Source organism: Leptosomus discolor, chromosome 26, assembly GCF_034619465.1.
Source record: "Leptosomus discolor isolate bLepDis1 chromosome 26, bLepDis1.hap2, whole genome shotgun sequence".
Lineage (NCBI taxonomy): Eukaryota > Metazoa > Chordata > Aves > Leptosomiformes > Leptosomidae > Leptosomus > Leptosomus discolor.
In genome coordinates, this window is record NC_141416.1 from 275,428 (window position 1) to 289,494 (window position 14,067).

Here is a 14,067-nt window from a genome sequence, read left to right on the forward strand (position 1 = left end):
CGGGGCCTTCCCGCTCCCCCGCCATGTCAGGTCCCGTCCCCTCGGCCTCGCCCCCCGGTTCGCGGGGCACGCCGGGAGCGGTGGTCCCGCCGGCTGGCGCCTCGGACTACATTTTCCGTGGTGCGGCGCGGCGGGGAGCGCCGGGAGGCGGGCGGTGGGGCATGCGCGGAGCACGCCGGGAGTTGTAGTCCGACGGCGCCGAGGCGCGGGGAGGGGGGGCGCTGCCGGCAGCCATTATCTGGGAGCGCGGCGCGCTGGGCGCGGAGCTGGGCGCTGGGCCGCCTCGCCGCTTCTCCGAGCCCGCGGCCCCGCCGCTGCCCGGAGGTGGGGCTGCCATGGCGGCTTAGCCTCGCCCCCACCCTCCCCTTCCTCCCCGCTACGGTCGCTGAAGGCGCGGCGGCGCGGCCTAGCCGGGAGGGCGGATCCTCGGCCTCGCGTAGCGGCTCCTGCCCGCGGAGGGCCGCCCTCCTCGGGGGGCCATGTCCCTGGTGGCCTATGCCAGCAGCGAAGAGGAGAGCGATGCGGAGGAGGCCGTGGGCGAGGAGGAGGAAGCCACCGCTCCTCCTCCTGCCGCAGCCCAGCAGCCCCCGGCCCGGGGGCTCTTCGCCACCTTACCTCCCCCCAAAGCCCCCGCGCTGCCCCCGCCTCACCAGCCGCTGGGCAGCGGCTTCCCCCTGCTGCCGCCGCCCCACGGCGGGCCGCCCCCTCCTTTCCTGATGGGCCCTCCGCCTGGCATGAGGGGCTTCAGCACCCCTCCGCCGGCCATGAGCCCGGCCCAGGCCTCGGCCGTCAGCCTGCCCGAGCCGGCCTCCAGCGGGACCGGGAGCGGGGAGCAGCCCAGGCTGGGGGGGCTCCTCCTGCCCCCCCCGAGGAACGCTGCCACCACGACCGCTGCCTCTACCCTCAACTTGCCCCCTCCTGTCTCGGCCTCTGCTGCTCTGCCCGGGGATTTGAGCCTCCCCAAGCCGAAGAAGAGGACAGAGCCGGTGCGGATCACGGCGCCCGAGTTGCACGAGGGAGATGTGAGTATGAAACAAACCACCAGCCATGCTGGGGAGGGGGTCCCCGCTCAAGCCCTCCCGAGAAGGAGCGCCTTCGTGCGTGAAATACTCTCCCTGGAGCACCCCCCCCCCCCCCCAATGGATTTGTTTGCCTGTAAATCACAGCATCTCTTTCCTCGCTTCCTCCCATCATAAAGTACCAAAACCCATTGTTGAGGCATCGACGGGGAGATTTGTCCCCGCTGCCAGCCCTAATCCTAAAGCGCTTTGCAGAATTAAACTGATATAGAAACCTTATTTATAATTGTAATGCAGCAAAACCCAGATTATCTGCACCCTTATTTATTACTGCAGTTAACGAGTTGATGATGTGGAGCTGTGTGGCCTTGCGCGGGGTGGGTCTCCCAAAAAAGTCTTTTTTTTTTTTTTTTTTTTTGTTTGTTTGCTGTGCAATTGATAGATTTTTTTTTCCCTGTCAATTTATTGCTTATTTATCTAAAGGCTTTTAGACTTTTAGGTAACCATTTCCCTCTTGGCTTGTGATTTTTTTGTGTTTGCAGTGCCCTGTGCTTTACAGGGCGCCTGAGCATCAAAGGCAGCGAGAGCAGGGAAAGGCAGGTCCCTGCCCCCTCTTTTCCTTTTTCTGGGTCTTGACCAGTTTTCCTTCTCTCCCCTCTGCCCTTTCGCTCTGGGACGTCCCTGTCGTGGCGCGGAGGTGACTGCGGCCGCGTCTGGCCTCGGTCTGGCGAGACGTGAGTGCCTCTGGCTGCAGGGAAGAGCTGTGCTGCGGAGCTGGGTGTCATTTCCACGGGGACAGGGAGCTGGAGGAAGAGATTTGACTGTAGGGGGTTATAAACGGCGCCAATTGATAGTGGTCTGCCGGCACCGTGGGCCTGGGGGAGCTGAAATGAAGCTGGAAGAGCAGCCTGTGGGGAGAGCAGGGTGGGAGGAGGCCGGCGTCCCGGCCCTCCCTGAGCCGCACTCGCAGGTCTGGCACATTCCAGAGCCAGAATTCCTCATGCCAGGGCAAAGAGAAAAAAAGTACCTCAAAACCAGAGCTGGGCCGAGCGGTTCCTGTTTGGGATCCCTGGAAGTCCCTTGCCCTCTGCCTGGCGTCCTCGCTCCTTCCCTCCTTCCAATTCCTCCCGTCCCTCTTGTTTGCACCCGTGGGTTGCTCCTGGGCCCTCGGCTTCGTCTCCTCCCTCCCTGCCGAGCGCAGCACGCGGGGTTTGTGGCAGCTCCTGACTCCCCATTACCTGCGCACCGTCTGTCCTTGCCCTGTTTTATAATTCAGGCAGTGGGCAGGCAGAGGAGCTCGCTTCCCGTAACCTCCGCAGAGCTCTAAAGACGTGAAGGGCCTTTGCTGATGCCAGAGACGACCAGACTTCCCACCCCGCTTTTAAATGGATATTTAGCACCTCCCAGCGTTGCTGGGAACAGTTCCCCGTTGATCCCCACAGTGGATTTTTACCCCGTTTTGTGCTGCCCCTCTAGTGACGTCACGGCGTCGGGCGCTTTGAGAGCGCTGCCCTTCGGTGGTGCAGCTGCTGTTCCCTGCCTTGTTTTAGGTTTTTTTTCCTGTGATGTATTGAAAAAAAAATACATAAATACTTGAGCTGTTGGCTTTCTGAATGCCAGTTTCTGGCAGGAGCCAAGTATGTAGAAGCTGAGTTTCTCTGCCCACCCGCTCTGCCTCAGAGCAGCCTTGAAAAAACGAGATTTTGGTTTGGTGAGTCTTTCTGTTGTTGTTGTTCCATTAGTTGCATAAATGAGCTCGAGTGTTGGGCTGTGGCTGGGTTGCTCTGAGGAGGGTTTGCTGTAAGAGCCTGGCTCGCAGAGCCGCAGGTTTCCCGGCAGAAGCAGCTCGTCCTTCTGGCCGCGGCGGCCAGCGCCGTGCTCCGGTTTGTTTCTCTCTCGTAGCAGTAACCAGGGCAGGCTTTTGTCCTGCTTCGCCCTGGCGTAGGGGCGTCAGCAGGGCTGAAGGAGGGCTGGACCGCGTCCCCCTGCTGCGCCTGAGCTCGGCAGGTGACGAACCCAGGGCTGCGTCACCGCAGGCAGCGGGTGGGCTTTTTCCCGCAACCCCTCAAGTGGTGCTGAGCTCTCTTTTTCTTTCTCAGTCAGATTCAGAGGAAGATGAACCAGCCAAGAAGAAAAATCCTCTTCAGGTAAATGCCTGGGATGTTCAGTTAAAAAAGTTTCAGGGGACAGAAGCGTTTGAGCGCGACAGATCTTGGGCTGCCGCTCGCGTCTGTCAGCCGCCCCGACTGGCGCGTGGCTTTTCACGTAGAAAATCCCTGCAGTCCCCTGGGGTGTTCAGTCCCTTATGTGGGGCAATTTCACGCATTCAAATCTCAGAAAAACTGGTGTTGATGTGGGAAGCTGGCAGGTGTTTGCAAGCACCGTGTGTCCCTTCATGGCCCCACCGACCGTCGGTGCCAGAACGCCCCGCGGCGGGTTCGAAGCGGCCAACGATTGCGCTGAGCAATGGGTGTTGTCAGAGCTGGGGGAGCTGATTGGGGGGCAGTTGGGGAAACTGAACGGATCTCACTCGTGTCTCTTGTTTCTGTGAACCCTCTGCCCCGCACGGAACTCACCAGGGACGTGGCGAGGGCTCTGGCTTGTCCGCTTTGCTTCCCCAACCCAAAAATCTGACGGTGAAAGAGACCAATCGGCTGCTTTTGCCGTACGCTTTCTCGAGGAAAGCGGGAGAAAACGCCTCCGACTCAAAGCCCGCCAAGGCCCCGGGCTCTTCTTCCAAAACCAAAGCTCTGCCCAAGCCGGCGGTGCCCACGACTCCGTCTCCCTCTGCCATCAAAGCTGCGGCGAAGAGCGCTGCCCTGCAGGTAACCAAGCAGATCACGCAGGAGGAGGACGACAGCGACGAAGACGTCGAGCCGGAGAACTACTTCTCCCTGTCTGACAGGAGCGAGCCCAGCGCCGGGGCGGCCGAGACGTACGCGTACTCCGGCGCGGTGGGGTCGGAGGACCCGCCGCCCGGCACAGAGCCGGAGCCCCAATTCCAGGACGCCGCGGCTAACGCCCCTCTGGAGTTCAAGACGGGCGCGGGCTCCAGCGGTGCTCAGCCCAGCTGGGCCCCCAAACCCGGGGAGGACTACGGCAGCCACCCGTACAGCCAGTTCCCTGCCTATGGCGAGGCTGGTGCGACTGGTGCCTATTACCAGGTGGGTTGGCTGGCTGCGGGGGGAAGCGCTGAGCGAGGGGCTCCGAATTGGCTCCTGGAGCGGGCTGCGCCTTCGGGGGTCTGACCCCTCCGAGCCAGCTGGGCCGAGGAGCAGAGACCCGCAGCACTTGGCACCGCAGGGTTGCTCTGGCACGGGCGCCGCAGAGGCTCTTTGCTGGATCAATGTTTAATGACTGCGCTTGGTCCCGGATGTCCCTGCGCAGCCGCCCCTGGTGGTGTCAGGCTGCGGAATCGGGGCTGAAGCCAGGTTGTTTCTAGTAATTCAGCAAAGTATTGGGTCTGAAAAAACATCCCCAGTAGTGCCAGAGACGGGATTAATCACTTGGGCTGGCCCTGGGGGGAGGTACCCGTGCTGTGCTCCCCGGAGGTGCAGTGAAATCCCTCGGGGGGAGGAACAGCGACAGCTCGCGGGGCGAGGGGCGCCGGTGGGTGGTAGCTCCGAGCTCGGTCTCGCTTCGCTCCCGTGACAGAGCTGGTCTTGCTCTCGCCGGCAGGATTACTACGGCGGTGGGTACTACCAGGAGGCGGAACCAGCCCAGGCGCCGACGCAGGAGACGAGCACCGACTCCTTCATAGACGACGAAGCGGTTGGTGCTTCACCGTCCGTCCCGCCGCGGGGGTCGCGTTTGGGCTCTGCCAGAACATGGGACCCCCTTGGCAGCCGCGGTCCTGCCCCACCAGCGCGGCTCGTGCCAGTTGGGCCGGGTGGTCCCGTGGGGTCTGCGGATACGGGCGGTGTTGGGCTGCTGCTCCGGTCGGGTTTGGGTTTGCTTTTCCACAGTAGGGGATGTTTGTTATTTCCACCGAGCCCCGTCTTGTTCTCGTGGGGCAGAGACCCAGGAGCCCGAGGGTGTTCTGAGCCAGACTAAGTGCTGTTTAACTGCGTGGGAGAACGAGGTTATAACCCTCGTGCTGAGCAGTTTTAAGACACAGTGATCTTGGGGGGAAAAAAAAAAAAAGTCCTGTTGGAAAAATGTTTGGCCTGTCCCGTGCTGGGGAGCTCAGGCTCAGACCTCGTCTCCCTTTACTTATTTCGGGTGAGCGTCGGTGCGGGGCGTGCGTGCCTGACTGCGGTTGTCCCCGTTCTCCTTCCAGTTCAAACGCCTGCAGGGCAAGCGGAACCGAGGGAGGGAAGAGATCAACTTCGTGGATATCAAAGGTGACGATCAGCTGAGCGGTGCCCAGCAGTGGCTGACCAAATCCTTAACGGAGGAGAAGACCATGAAGTCGTTCAGCAAGGTACGGGCAGGCTGGGGTTGCGGAGACCTCGGTTCCGTTCTGGTTTCGGCCCCGCCTGGAGCTGTAGGAGATGCTCTTCCATTGCCAGGGTGGGGGACAGAGACCCTTGTGTGTGTGCTGGATACATGAGAGGAGCTCAAAGCGTAGTCCCGGTGTGCAGGTGGGAAGGACCAGCCAGGAACTGGTCAGCCCAGGAACTGGGGGTCAACCCCAGAACCATTTCAGATGAAACAAACGCTTCTGGAAGCGGCTTTGCGCAAGCTCTTGTTTCGCCCTCTGGCTCGGTGTCTTCCCAGGCCTCACAGTTCGCCTGGTTTTGCTTTCTAGAAAAAAGGAGATCAGCCCACGGGACAGCAGAGGAGAAAACACCAGATCACCTACCTGATCCATCAGGTGAGTGCCCTCCCGCTGGCACCCAGCTCTTGGCTCGCTTTCTGCTTTGCTTCGCTCTTCCCCTCCCGCCCGGCTCCCTGCGGGGGCTGCGGGTGCGAGGAGGCGCCTCCACCTCCCGCTGGATTCAGGCCCCCCTCGAGAGAGCGGGGCTGGCTCCGGGACCGGGGCCGCTGGGCGACCCGTGGGGGCGCAGGGGGGCGCAGCCCCGCCGGGGGGGGAGCGGCAGCTGACGTTCTTCCTCTCCGTCCCTGCAGGCCAAGGAAAGGGAACTGGAACTGAAAAACACGTGGTCTGAAAACAAGCTCAGCCGCCGCCAGACTCAGGCCAAATACGGGTTCTAGCGCCGCTGTCCCACCTTTGGCTCTCGGCCCGGGTGCCCCCCGGGCCAGGCTCCTCCCGGCCTTCTGCAGACCAGCGAGGCCCCGGGCACGACGGGATCCGCTCGGCGGGCGGGAGGATGCCCGGCAGGAGGAAGGTTTAATGCAAGCCGGTCCCGAGACTGTCATCCTTCCCCTCCCTCCTTGTGAACGGTGACGTGGAAGGTCCCGCTCGAGCCCCTTCCGTCCGGCCGGGGACGGGCGGCCGCAGGGAACGTGCCTGGCGCGAGGCTTGGGCTCCTGCGGGTAGAGGGGCTGCTCCCCCTGCCCCCTCGCCCTGGAACCTTCGGCAGAGTCTCAATAAACTTCCAGTTCCCCCTTTGCTCCTTTCCTGGACTCGCTGTGCGTTGGCAGTGGTGATTTTTCTTTCTGAACGGGAGGTTCAGGAGCAAGCCTGGCTTGGCGGTGGTGGTTTTTTTTTTTTAATCCTTTTATTTGAGACGTCCCGCAGACTCACGGCCGAGGAAATCCAGTGCTCCTCGTTTTGGGATCTTTTTTTTCCTTTGTTGATTTTTTTTTTTTTTTTCCTTTTGAAGTGTGGCTCGGTTAGTGGTTTTGTTCCCAGCTCCACCAGCCCGTACGCCTCAAACCGCGGGGAAGGGAAGCTCCTTTACAGGTCAGAGCTTGCAGCAGAGGTGGGAACGCCCCGACTGTGGAACGCACAAACAGCAGAGAGGATCTCGCCCGGCACGAGCCGCTGCTGAGGGCTTTTGGATACACGTGACCCATGTGTGTACGTACGTTTCTCTTCCCTTTTTTTTTTTTTCCCCCCCTCTTTCCTCCTCCCCCTGCCCCACGGCCTGCAGTGCTGTCCCAGGCTGCTCCTTGAGCCGAGTGTCCCCAGTGCCACCCGGCGCAGCGAGCTCGGCGGGTGAAGCAGCAGGATTTCCTCCGAGCAGCTGCAGATGGAAGCTGCCAACTGGACGTTTATTTAATTCTTTTGGGGTTCCCCCCCCAGCTTGTTTAAGCGTTAACTTTACCCTCCTGGCTGGGAAGAGGAGACAGTGTCCAGCCTTAACTTTTTCAAACGAAAATCTTTCTTTTGTTTAAGGTGTTCAGTCGAGGTGATACAACTGCAAATCATGTGCAGCCTTGCTGGCCGGGCCCGCGCCGCTTTAGCCAAATCTCGGCGGCCTCGCGCGGTTTGTTGTTCACCAAAGCGCGTGACGCCGAAGGGCGCGGGGAGCTGGTCTGGTGATGAACTCGCATCCCCGCCACGGGGGGTTCTGTTTGCTGCCGCTCAAACAGCTCACAGTCGTTATTCTGTTTGGGAAAAACTCCCAAGAGGGGTTTTTTCTCCCGTGTTGCCCGTTAAAAACAAGCGAACGACCCCCCATGAATGAAGTCTTTTCTTAGAATATTTTACCTGATTTCTAGTTTAGTTCCCTGGATGTTTTAGTACTTTGCAGAGCCCCTTTGGAGTATTTGCGCGACCAGAATAAAGTTACTGTTGAGTAATTTATTCATATCTTGTATGTACAGCAAAATCCTCGGAGAAGAGATTTGATAAAGGAATAAACTTTTAAACGAACCGACCCCCCCTGTTTCCAGCGCGGGCTGCTCGAGGCGGTGGGTTTCCTGCTCCCCTCCCCCAGCAAGGGCTGAAGCGCCCCCCCCGGCAGCCCCTCTTTCGGAGCCAGCGCTGCTCCGAGGGCGTTTGCTGGTCGCCAGCCCCGGCGGCGGGTCGCGCTCCCCGCGGTGGCTCTGCTGGAACCGCCGAGCTTCGCCCTCGGAGTGCGGGGAGGCGGCTCCCGGCGGTGGCAGCGTTGAGGGCAGAGTGGGAGGCTCCGTCTCGCGCGCCCCCAAACTCACCTTCAGCGACCCTGGTGGCCTCCGGGGCTCCCGGAGAGGCCAGATCTCGTGGGTTCCCCTTTTCTCTTTCCGTGGCCGCGTGTAGTGGCTCCTTTCTAGCACTAGAGGGGAGTTACGGGGACAGGAGCCGCGGCTGACTCCGCTTTTGGCCGTTGGAGAGCACAACGACGCAGGCTCTTGGGGAAACATAGGCTCGTGCCCGTTTCTCTCCCTGTCTGGAAGCTCCAGCGCATCCGAGCGTGGGGCTCTGGCTCTCCCCAGGTGCCCCTTGGCTTGGTGCTGTTTCAGGCAAAACAAGGAGGCCCAGGTCGGTGTCACCGACCTGGCAGCTGAGTTGGATCCTCGGGCTTGGTGCTGTCCCGTGGATGTGGCTGAGGAAACGGGGCTGGGCAGTGTCAGCACCGGCCTGGTGATGTTCGGTGCGGCTGGTGTTGCTCCAGCTTGCGGCCAGTTTAAGATCGGGCTGGATGCACCAGCTGTGCCCGAAACCCGCCTCTGGTTTTGCTGTAAAACCGCCCTCATTCTGTGAATAGCAGTCTCGTTCTGAACGTGTTTAAAGAAAAATTAAATCTGGTCCCTTCTTAACCATCTCGCAGGGTTTGGGAAGCTGCTGCCTTGGGAAGGGTGTGGGAATCCCAGCGTGGAGCAGACTGGTATGGCTGGGGCACTGGTGGTCTTTGGAGAGGCCAACCGCGGCCTCGGACCTCCCTTCCCGGGCCTGAGGGCTTCCTTCGGCGGTGAAGGAGCCGCAGAGCTGGGTCTTCTCTTGGACCGACCTGTGCTGGGCGGCTCAGAGACGGTCTCCAGAAAGCTGCTCGTAAACGTTGTCGGGGCCCCCCTGCCCCGCGGGGGCGGCCGCTCGCTTCGCCGCGCTCGTCCTCCAGCCGTAAACGGGGTCGTTGAACTCCAGCCCAGGCCTCGGCCTGCCCTGAGGGAGGCGAAGGGAAATGGCCGTGGGATCGCGCCGGGAGGGGGGACGCGACAGCCCCGCCGGGGACCCGAGAGTTGGTCCTTCACCCTCCCGGCCCTCAGCTTTGCCCCCGCTTTGGCTGTGGGTTGGGGACCGTTGCTTCAGCGTGGAGCCCTGGGCAGGGGACCCCCTTCTCCCCGCCCCGTGGCCGTGGTGTGGAGCAAACCCCGACCCACCAGACCCTATGGGAGGTGTCGCCGCGTCGGGACTGAGCTCGAGAGCGACGAGCGGCTCCACGGCCCGACCTGCCCTGGGGACACACACCTCCACGGCCGGCCTGGAGGCTCCTCTCTCCTTCCCGCCCGCGGTGGGAGCCGCCGGGAGCTGCTGCCTCTTGGAAGCCTGGCTGGACGTGCTGCGGAAGAGCCGGTGGTGAGCGCGGGGTTGGGGGGGCAGCGTGGAGAAGGTGCCTCGGGTCCCCCTGGGGAGCGGAGCGGGCAGATCCTGCCGGGCCAGCGCCACCTCGGAGTAGACGTTCTCCTCGGGGCCGGCGCTGGGGCTCGAGCCCCGTCCCATGGCGTAGAAGGGGATGGGTTCTTCCAGCGGGCGGGAGGTGGTGGTGTCGGGGGCGATGCCCTCGTGGGGCTCGGCATAGGTGTGGAAGCGCACGAGCTGCTGGTACTTGGCGTCGGGCTGCACGGGCGGCTCGGCGGAGACGGCTTCTTGGCGCACCCAAGCGTAGGAACTTTCAGGAGCTGCCCCACCACCGGGGAGGCTGTGCGGCCCCTGAGCTGCCGCCAAGGAGCTGGCCTTGGCTGGGAGCGGTGGGGGGACGCTGGGAGCCTGTGGAAGAGATGAGACAGGTCAGAGGTGAGGGCTGGGAGGGGGTCCTTGGTGGCTGCAGTGGCGTCCCCCACCCCGGCTGCCTCCTGAGAGTTTTGGCCAGGCGAAAATTCCTCCATCGCCTCTGTCCTGCCTTTACCTCCCTGGAGGACCCTCCCTCGGCGCTGGGCTCCGTGGCTGCCTGCCTGGCTCCTGGGGGCCCCTTGGACACGGCGCCGTACACCGGGAGGTTTGCTGGCGCTTCGCTCAGTGGGGAACACGCAGCATCGCTGCCGGATGGCGTCCGCCTCCCTCCTTGGGCCTTGTCTTCCTGCAATGAGAGAAGAGAGGTACCGGGCTGGGTGCGTGGTCCGGGGCGGACCCAACCGGGTGCTGGGCACACCGCAGGTGTGCTGCCCGCCGCCCGGCTCCTCGCTGCCGGCTGCGGTGCCAACCCCGGCTTTTGTGATGCTTGGATGTCCCTTGGCTCTGGTTTCCCCAGCTTGGGACGATCCCCCCGCCGTGGCCCTGCAGCAGGATTGGATCCACTGTTTTGGCTGCAGGGACTAACGAGGGGCCGGGTCCTCACCCATCCGCACGGCACCGTCAGGAACTCGTGGTACGGCGCGACGGGGGCGGCCGTGTAGTGCCGCAGCAGGTCGGCCAGCTTGGCGTGGGCGCTCCGCTCCCCCAGGATCACGTACCGCCCGTCCGGCAGCTGGTCCAGGACAAAGTGCCGGCAACGATCCCTACCCCTGGGGGGGAGAAGGGATGGGGTCGGCACAGCGGGTGGGAAGGGGACCCGGCGTGTCGGTCCCTCGGGCGGGGTGGGGGTCCCTCACCTGTAGGACAGGACGAAGCCGACTGTGCTCTCGCTGAAGCGGACCAGGAAGCAGCCCAGGGGCTGATCCTGCAGCAGCTCCTCCGTCTCCCTGTGGGAAGGTGCCCAGAGCCGCTCACCATCACCCCCTTCATGGGGTCCAGGGTCTGGCTCCCCTGTTTCGGAGCCCAGGGGTGGGGATGCTGAAGGGGACCCCATGCTCACCTCCGGCTGATGAAGCCATGGAACCAGGTTGGGAGCTCGCCCTCGGCTCCCAGCCTCCCGGCTTGCGTCTGCTCGAACCACAGCCTCGTCCGGGCACGCAGGGCCACCAGCTCCGGCCGTCGGTCCCCCTCCGGCGGGGACCAGCCCAGTGGGGATGGCCAGGATCCTGGTGGGACCTGGAGGGAAGGGGAGAGGGGCTGGGGGCTCGGGTGAGGATGTGCCCTGAGGCTGCTGTGCTGCCCGCGGGGGGCTCCTGATGCAGCCCGGGAGGACACAGTCCCCATGGGTGTGTGAGCTCGGGGGGTGCTGGGGTGGGGACATGAGGGGACACGGATGCTTTGCAGCCCTGTGTCCTACCCTGTGGTGTGTGTCATGGTGTCCTGGGGGCTGCTCTGCTCCCTGGGGCTGGACCGGGGTCGTGTTGTGTCCTGGCTTGGCACTGGCTGTGTTGTCCTCACGGATGGGTTTGAAGGTGCTGAAGAGGGGATGGTTGTCATCCCTGGGGTCCCCTGTCCCAGGGAGCGGGGAGAAAAAGCCTTAGGCCAGCGAAGCCTCCCTTGGGGCTCTGAGCTGGCCCTCTGCTACCCAGGAGGCACTGGGATGTGGGGGTTTTGCCCACAGCCTGCGTGAGGGGCACCCTCGCCTTGTGCCCCCATCCTAGGGCTGATCACCCTGCTTCTCCCCAGGAGACCACCCTGGACCCGTGTGACGAGAAGGGAGGGAGGACAAAAGCCCCAGGGACCTGTGAACTGAGTGGGGGGCTGGAGAAGGGAAGCTGTATAAATCCCCCAGCCCCCCAAAAGTCCTTGGGGTGTCGGGTCAGCCCCGGGAAGGGGAGTGAGGTGGCAGCGGGCTCAGGGCTCTGCGTGCGGCTGCCGAGGGACCCCGAGCTCGGCCCCGAGCCACCAACGCTCGGCAAAACAACGTTAATCCACAGCAGATGCTTGAGGGGGTGGAAGAGGCTGGGGCTGGTTCGATCCGGGAGACAAAGCTGAGTCAGAGGAGCTGGTCGAGGCTCATCTGAGAGTGGGGGGGGTCCAGCTGGGGGGACGGGGACAGCCGAGGGGGACACATGTGGCACCTCGTCGCCACCTTTAACCCGCTGCTGCGTCCAGCCCGTCCCCGCACCCTGGCAGGCAGGGGAAGGCAGGGAGGTTGTTGACAAAACGAAACAAAACAACCCAAACCGCAGGGAGGCCAATTCACGTCAGGTCCTGCCCGGGTATGGTCAGGCAGTTGGGGACAATGCTGTTGTCCCTGGTTTGTGGTGGTCCCCCAGCCAGGCGCGGGTCCTGGGTGGAGGCAGGGGTGGCTCATCCCTGTACCCCCACCCCAGCATCTCGGCCTTGGGGGGGGTCTTTGCTCGCCAGGGTGGGATGTTGTTCTTAAACCCCACGCTCCTGGGGTGAAAATGGGTCAAATCGGACTTGAAACGGGCTTAAAGCCCAGCTTTGCTCCGTGGGAACTTCTGGGCTGGATTCCCCCCTTTGAAGGGGGTAAGACCTGCCTGGAAGGGCCGCGATGGGCAGGGGACTCCGTGCCTTCTCCCCACACTCGGTTGTCCTCTGCCCCATCGTGCCTTTGGGTGGGGGTACACCCCCGGATCACCCCAGTGTTCACCCATCCCGGCTCCCCCCCGCTCGGGTTTTGCTCCTTGGCCTTTTGCTTCCCATCTCGGCACCGATACAACCCTGGGCAGACCCCAGCCCCGATCCCCCAGCCCAGGCGCCTACCTCTGTCTGGCCACGCAGGGACCCAGGAGTCCATGGCCGTGGCCGAGGGGACGGCTGGGCTGGCAGGACGGGCAGCGCTGCCTCCTTGCCTGCACTCGCGCCTCCGCTGCCTGCAAAGGGCAGGAAGCAGCAACCGAAGCCGCAAGAGCCTTCACACGACGGGGAGACGTCACGGGAAGGTGGCGTGGGGCAGAGGGGTGGCACCGGGGGTGACACCCAGGTGACACCCAGGTGACACCGCAACTCTTGGCATGGGTTGGGCTGTGGCAAGGAGGGGGCTCCGGCCACCCGCCCGCTGGCGCGTCCGCACCTGCCAAGGGCTCTTTGTGCCACCCCGGGCTCTCGTGTCACTGGGCGCGGGGGCAGTGGGGCTCGGTTGGCCCAGCGTCATGCCATGAGCCGGGATTCGGTTCCTGGCACGGTGGGATCCGGCACCACTTCCCTTCCTCATCTTCTGGCTGCGGTGCCCTTCTCCCCACTGGCTCCTGGAGCCGGGCACATGCCGGGACGTGCTGGGGGCACCGGCGCGGCAAACGGGGGGGTGAGCCCAGCTGGGAAACGCGGCGGCCGCTGGCTCTGCTGCGTGCCGGCCACAACGCTCCCTCCTGGTGGTGCCAGGCTCCGTCTGGCCCCGCAGCGAGAACGGTGCCAACCCGGCTGCACCCCAGAGGTGGCCGGGATGAGGGATTAGAGCAGGGATTAGGGATGGGGTTGGCTCCTCCGTCGTGCCAGGACAGGGATGGGGCGCTCTGGGTGGTGGCTCTGCGCGCTGGACGGTGCCCGGTGGCCCCCGGCATCCACCGGCACGCGGTGCAGTGCCAGCCCCGGCTCTCTCCACCTTAAGAAACCCGTCCCTCCCCGCTACCTTCACACCCTCCGGCTCCGCTTCCCCTCCAGCAGCCACTGCACAATATTTTTATCTGTCAGGCAGGTTTCCTGTTTGCAATCCTCACGTTTACGGGCGTCGAGCGGCCGGGGGACACTGACCGAGGGGACATCGGCGAGGGGGACGTCGGGCGCCAGTGGCTCACCCCACCAGGTCCTAGCCGCTCCTTGAGGAGCTGAGGTGCTGGAAACGCTGGGAATTGTCCCTAAAAGGCCTTTTCCAGCTCCTCTCTGCAGCTGCCCACAGGGACAGCGTGGGGGGATTTCTCAAGAGATCTCGGGAGGAGGAGGAACGTGGAGAGTTTTTCTCCTTCCGAGCCGCAGCCGGCCGGCGGCCAGATCCTGCCCCAGCTTCCTGGGAAACACCAGGACTTCGAGGAAAAGCCTGGCACTGCCGGGGTTTGCTGGAGGAAGGCTGGAGCTGTGCGCAGTGACCCGGACCCTCGTGTGGAGGTAAGGGGTGTTGGCTCCCTTCTGGCGTGCTGGCGTCTGTCCCGGTGCAGGGGCAGGGAGTTTTGGGGTCCTGCGGTGCCTTTTGGCACCTGCGAGGTCATTCCCCTGGGAGCCCGTTTTCTGCCCAGGTTGATGCCAGGGGGGTGTTTGCTCGGTGCGGCCGCCCAGCCCAGCCCAGCCCCAGTGGCGGGATGC

General features: G+C 63.5%; 1 protein-coding gene across 1 annotated transcript; it reads left to right on the plus strand.

The window, feature by feature from the left end:
- The first annotated feature begins 479 nt into the window (after window positions 1-479).
- On the plus strand, window positions 480-7,743 carry PRCC (proline rich mitotic checkpoint control factor). Its single transcript, XM_009949754.2, has 7 exons — window positions 480-1,022; window positions 3,119-3,166; window positions 3,599-4,183; window positions 4,698-4,790; window positions 5,299-5,442; window positions 5,770-5,835; window positions 6,090-7,743. Exons 1-7 carry the CDS (start codon window positions 480-482, stop codon window positions 6,174-6,176), a joined length of 1,566 nt encoding a protein of 521 aa, XP_009948056.2. The 3' UTR covers window positions 6,177-7,743.
- The last annotated feature ends 6,324 nt before the right edge of the window (window positions 7,744-14,067 follow it).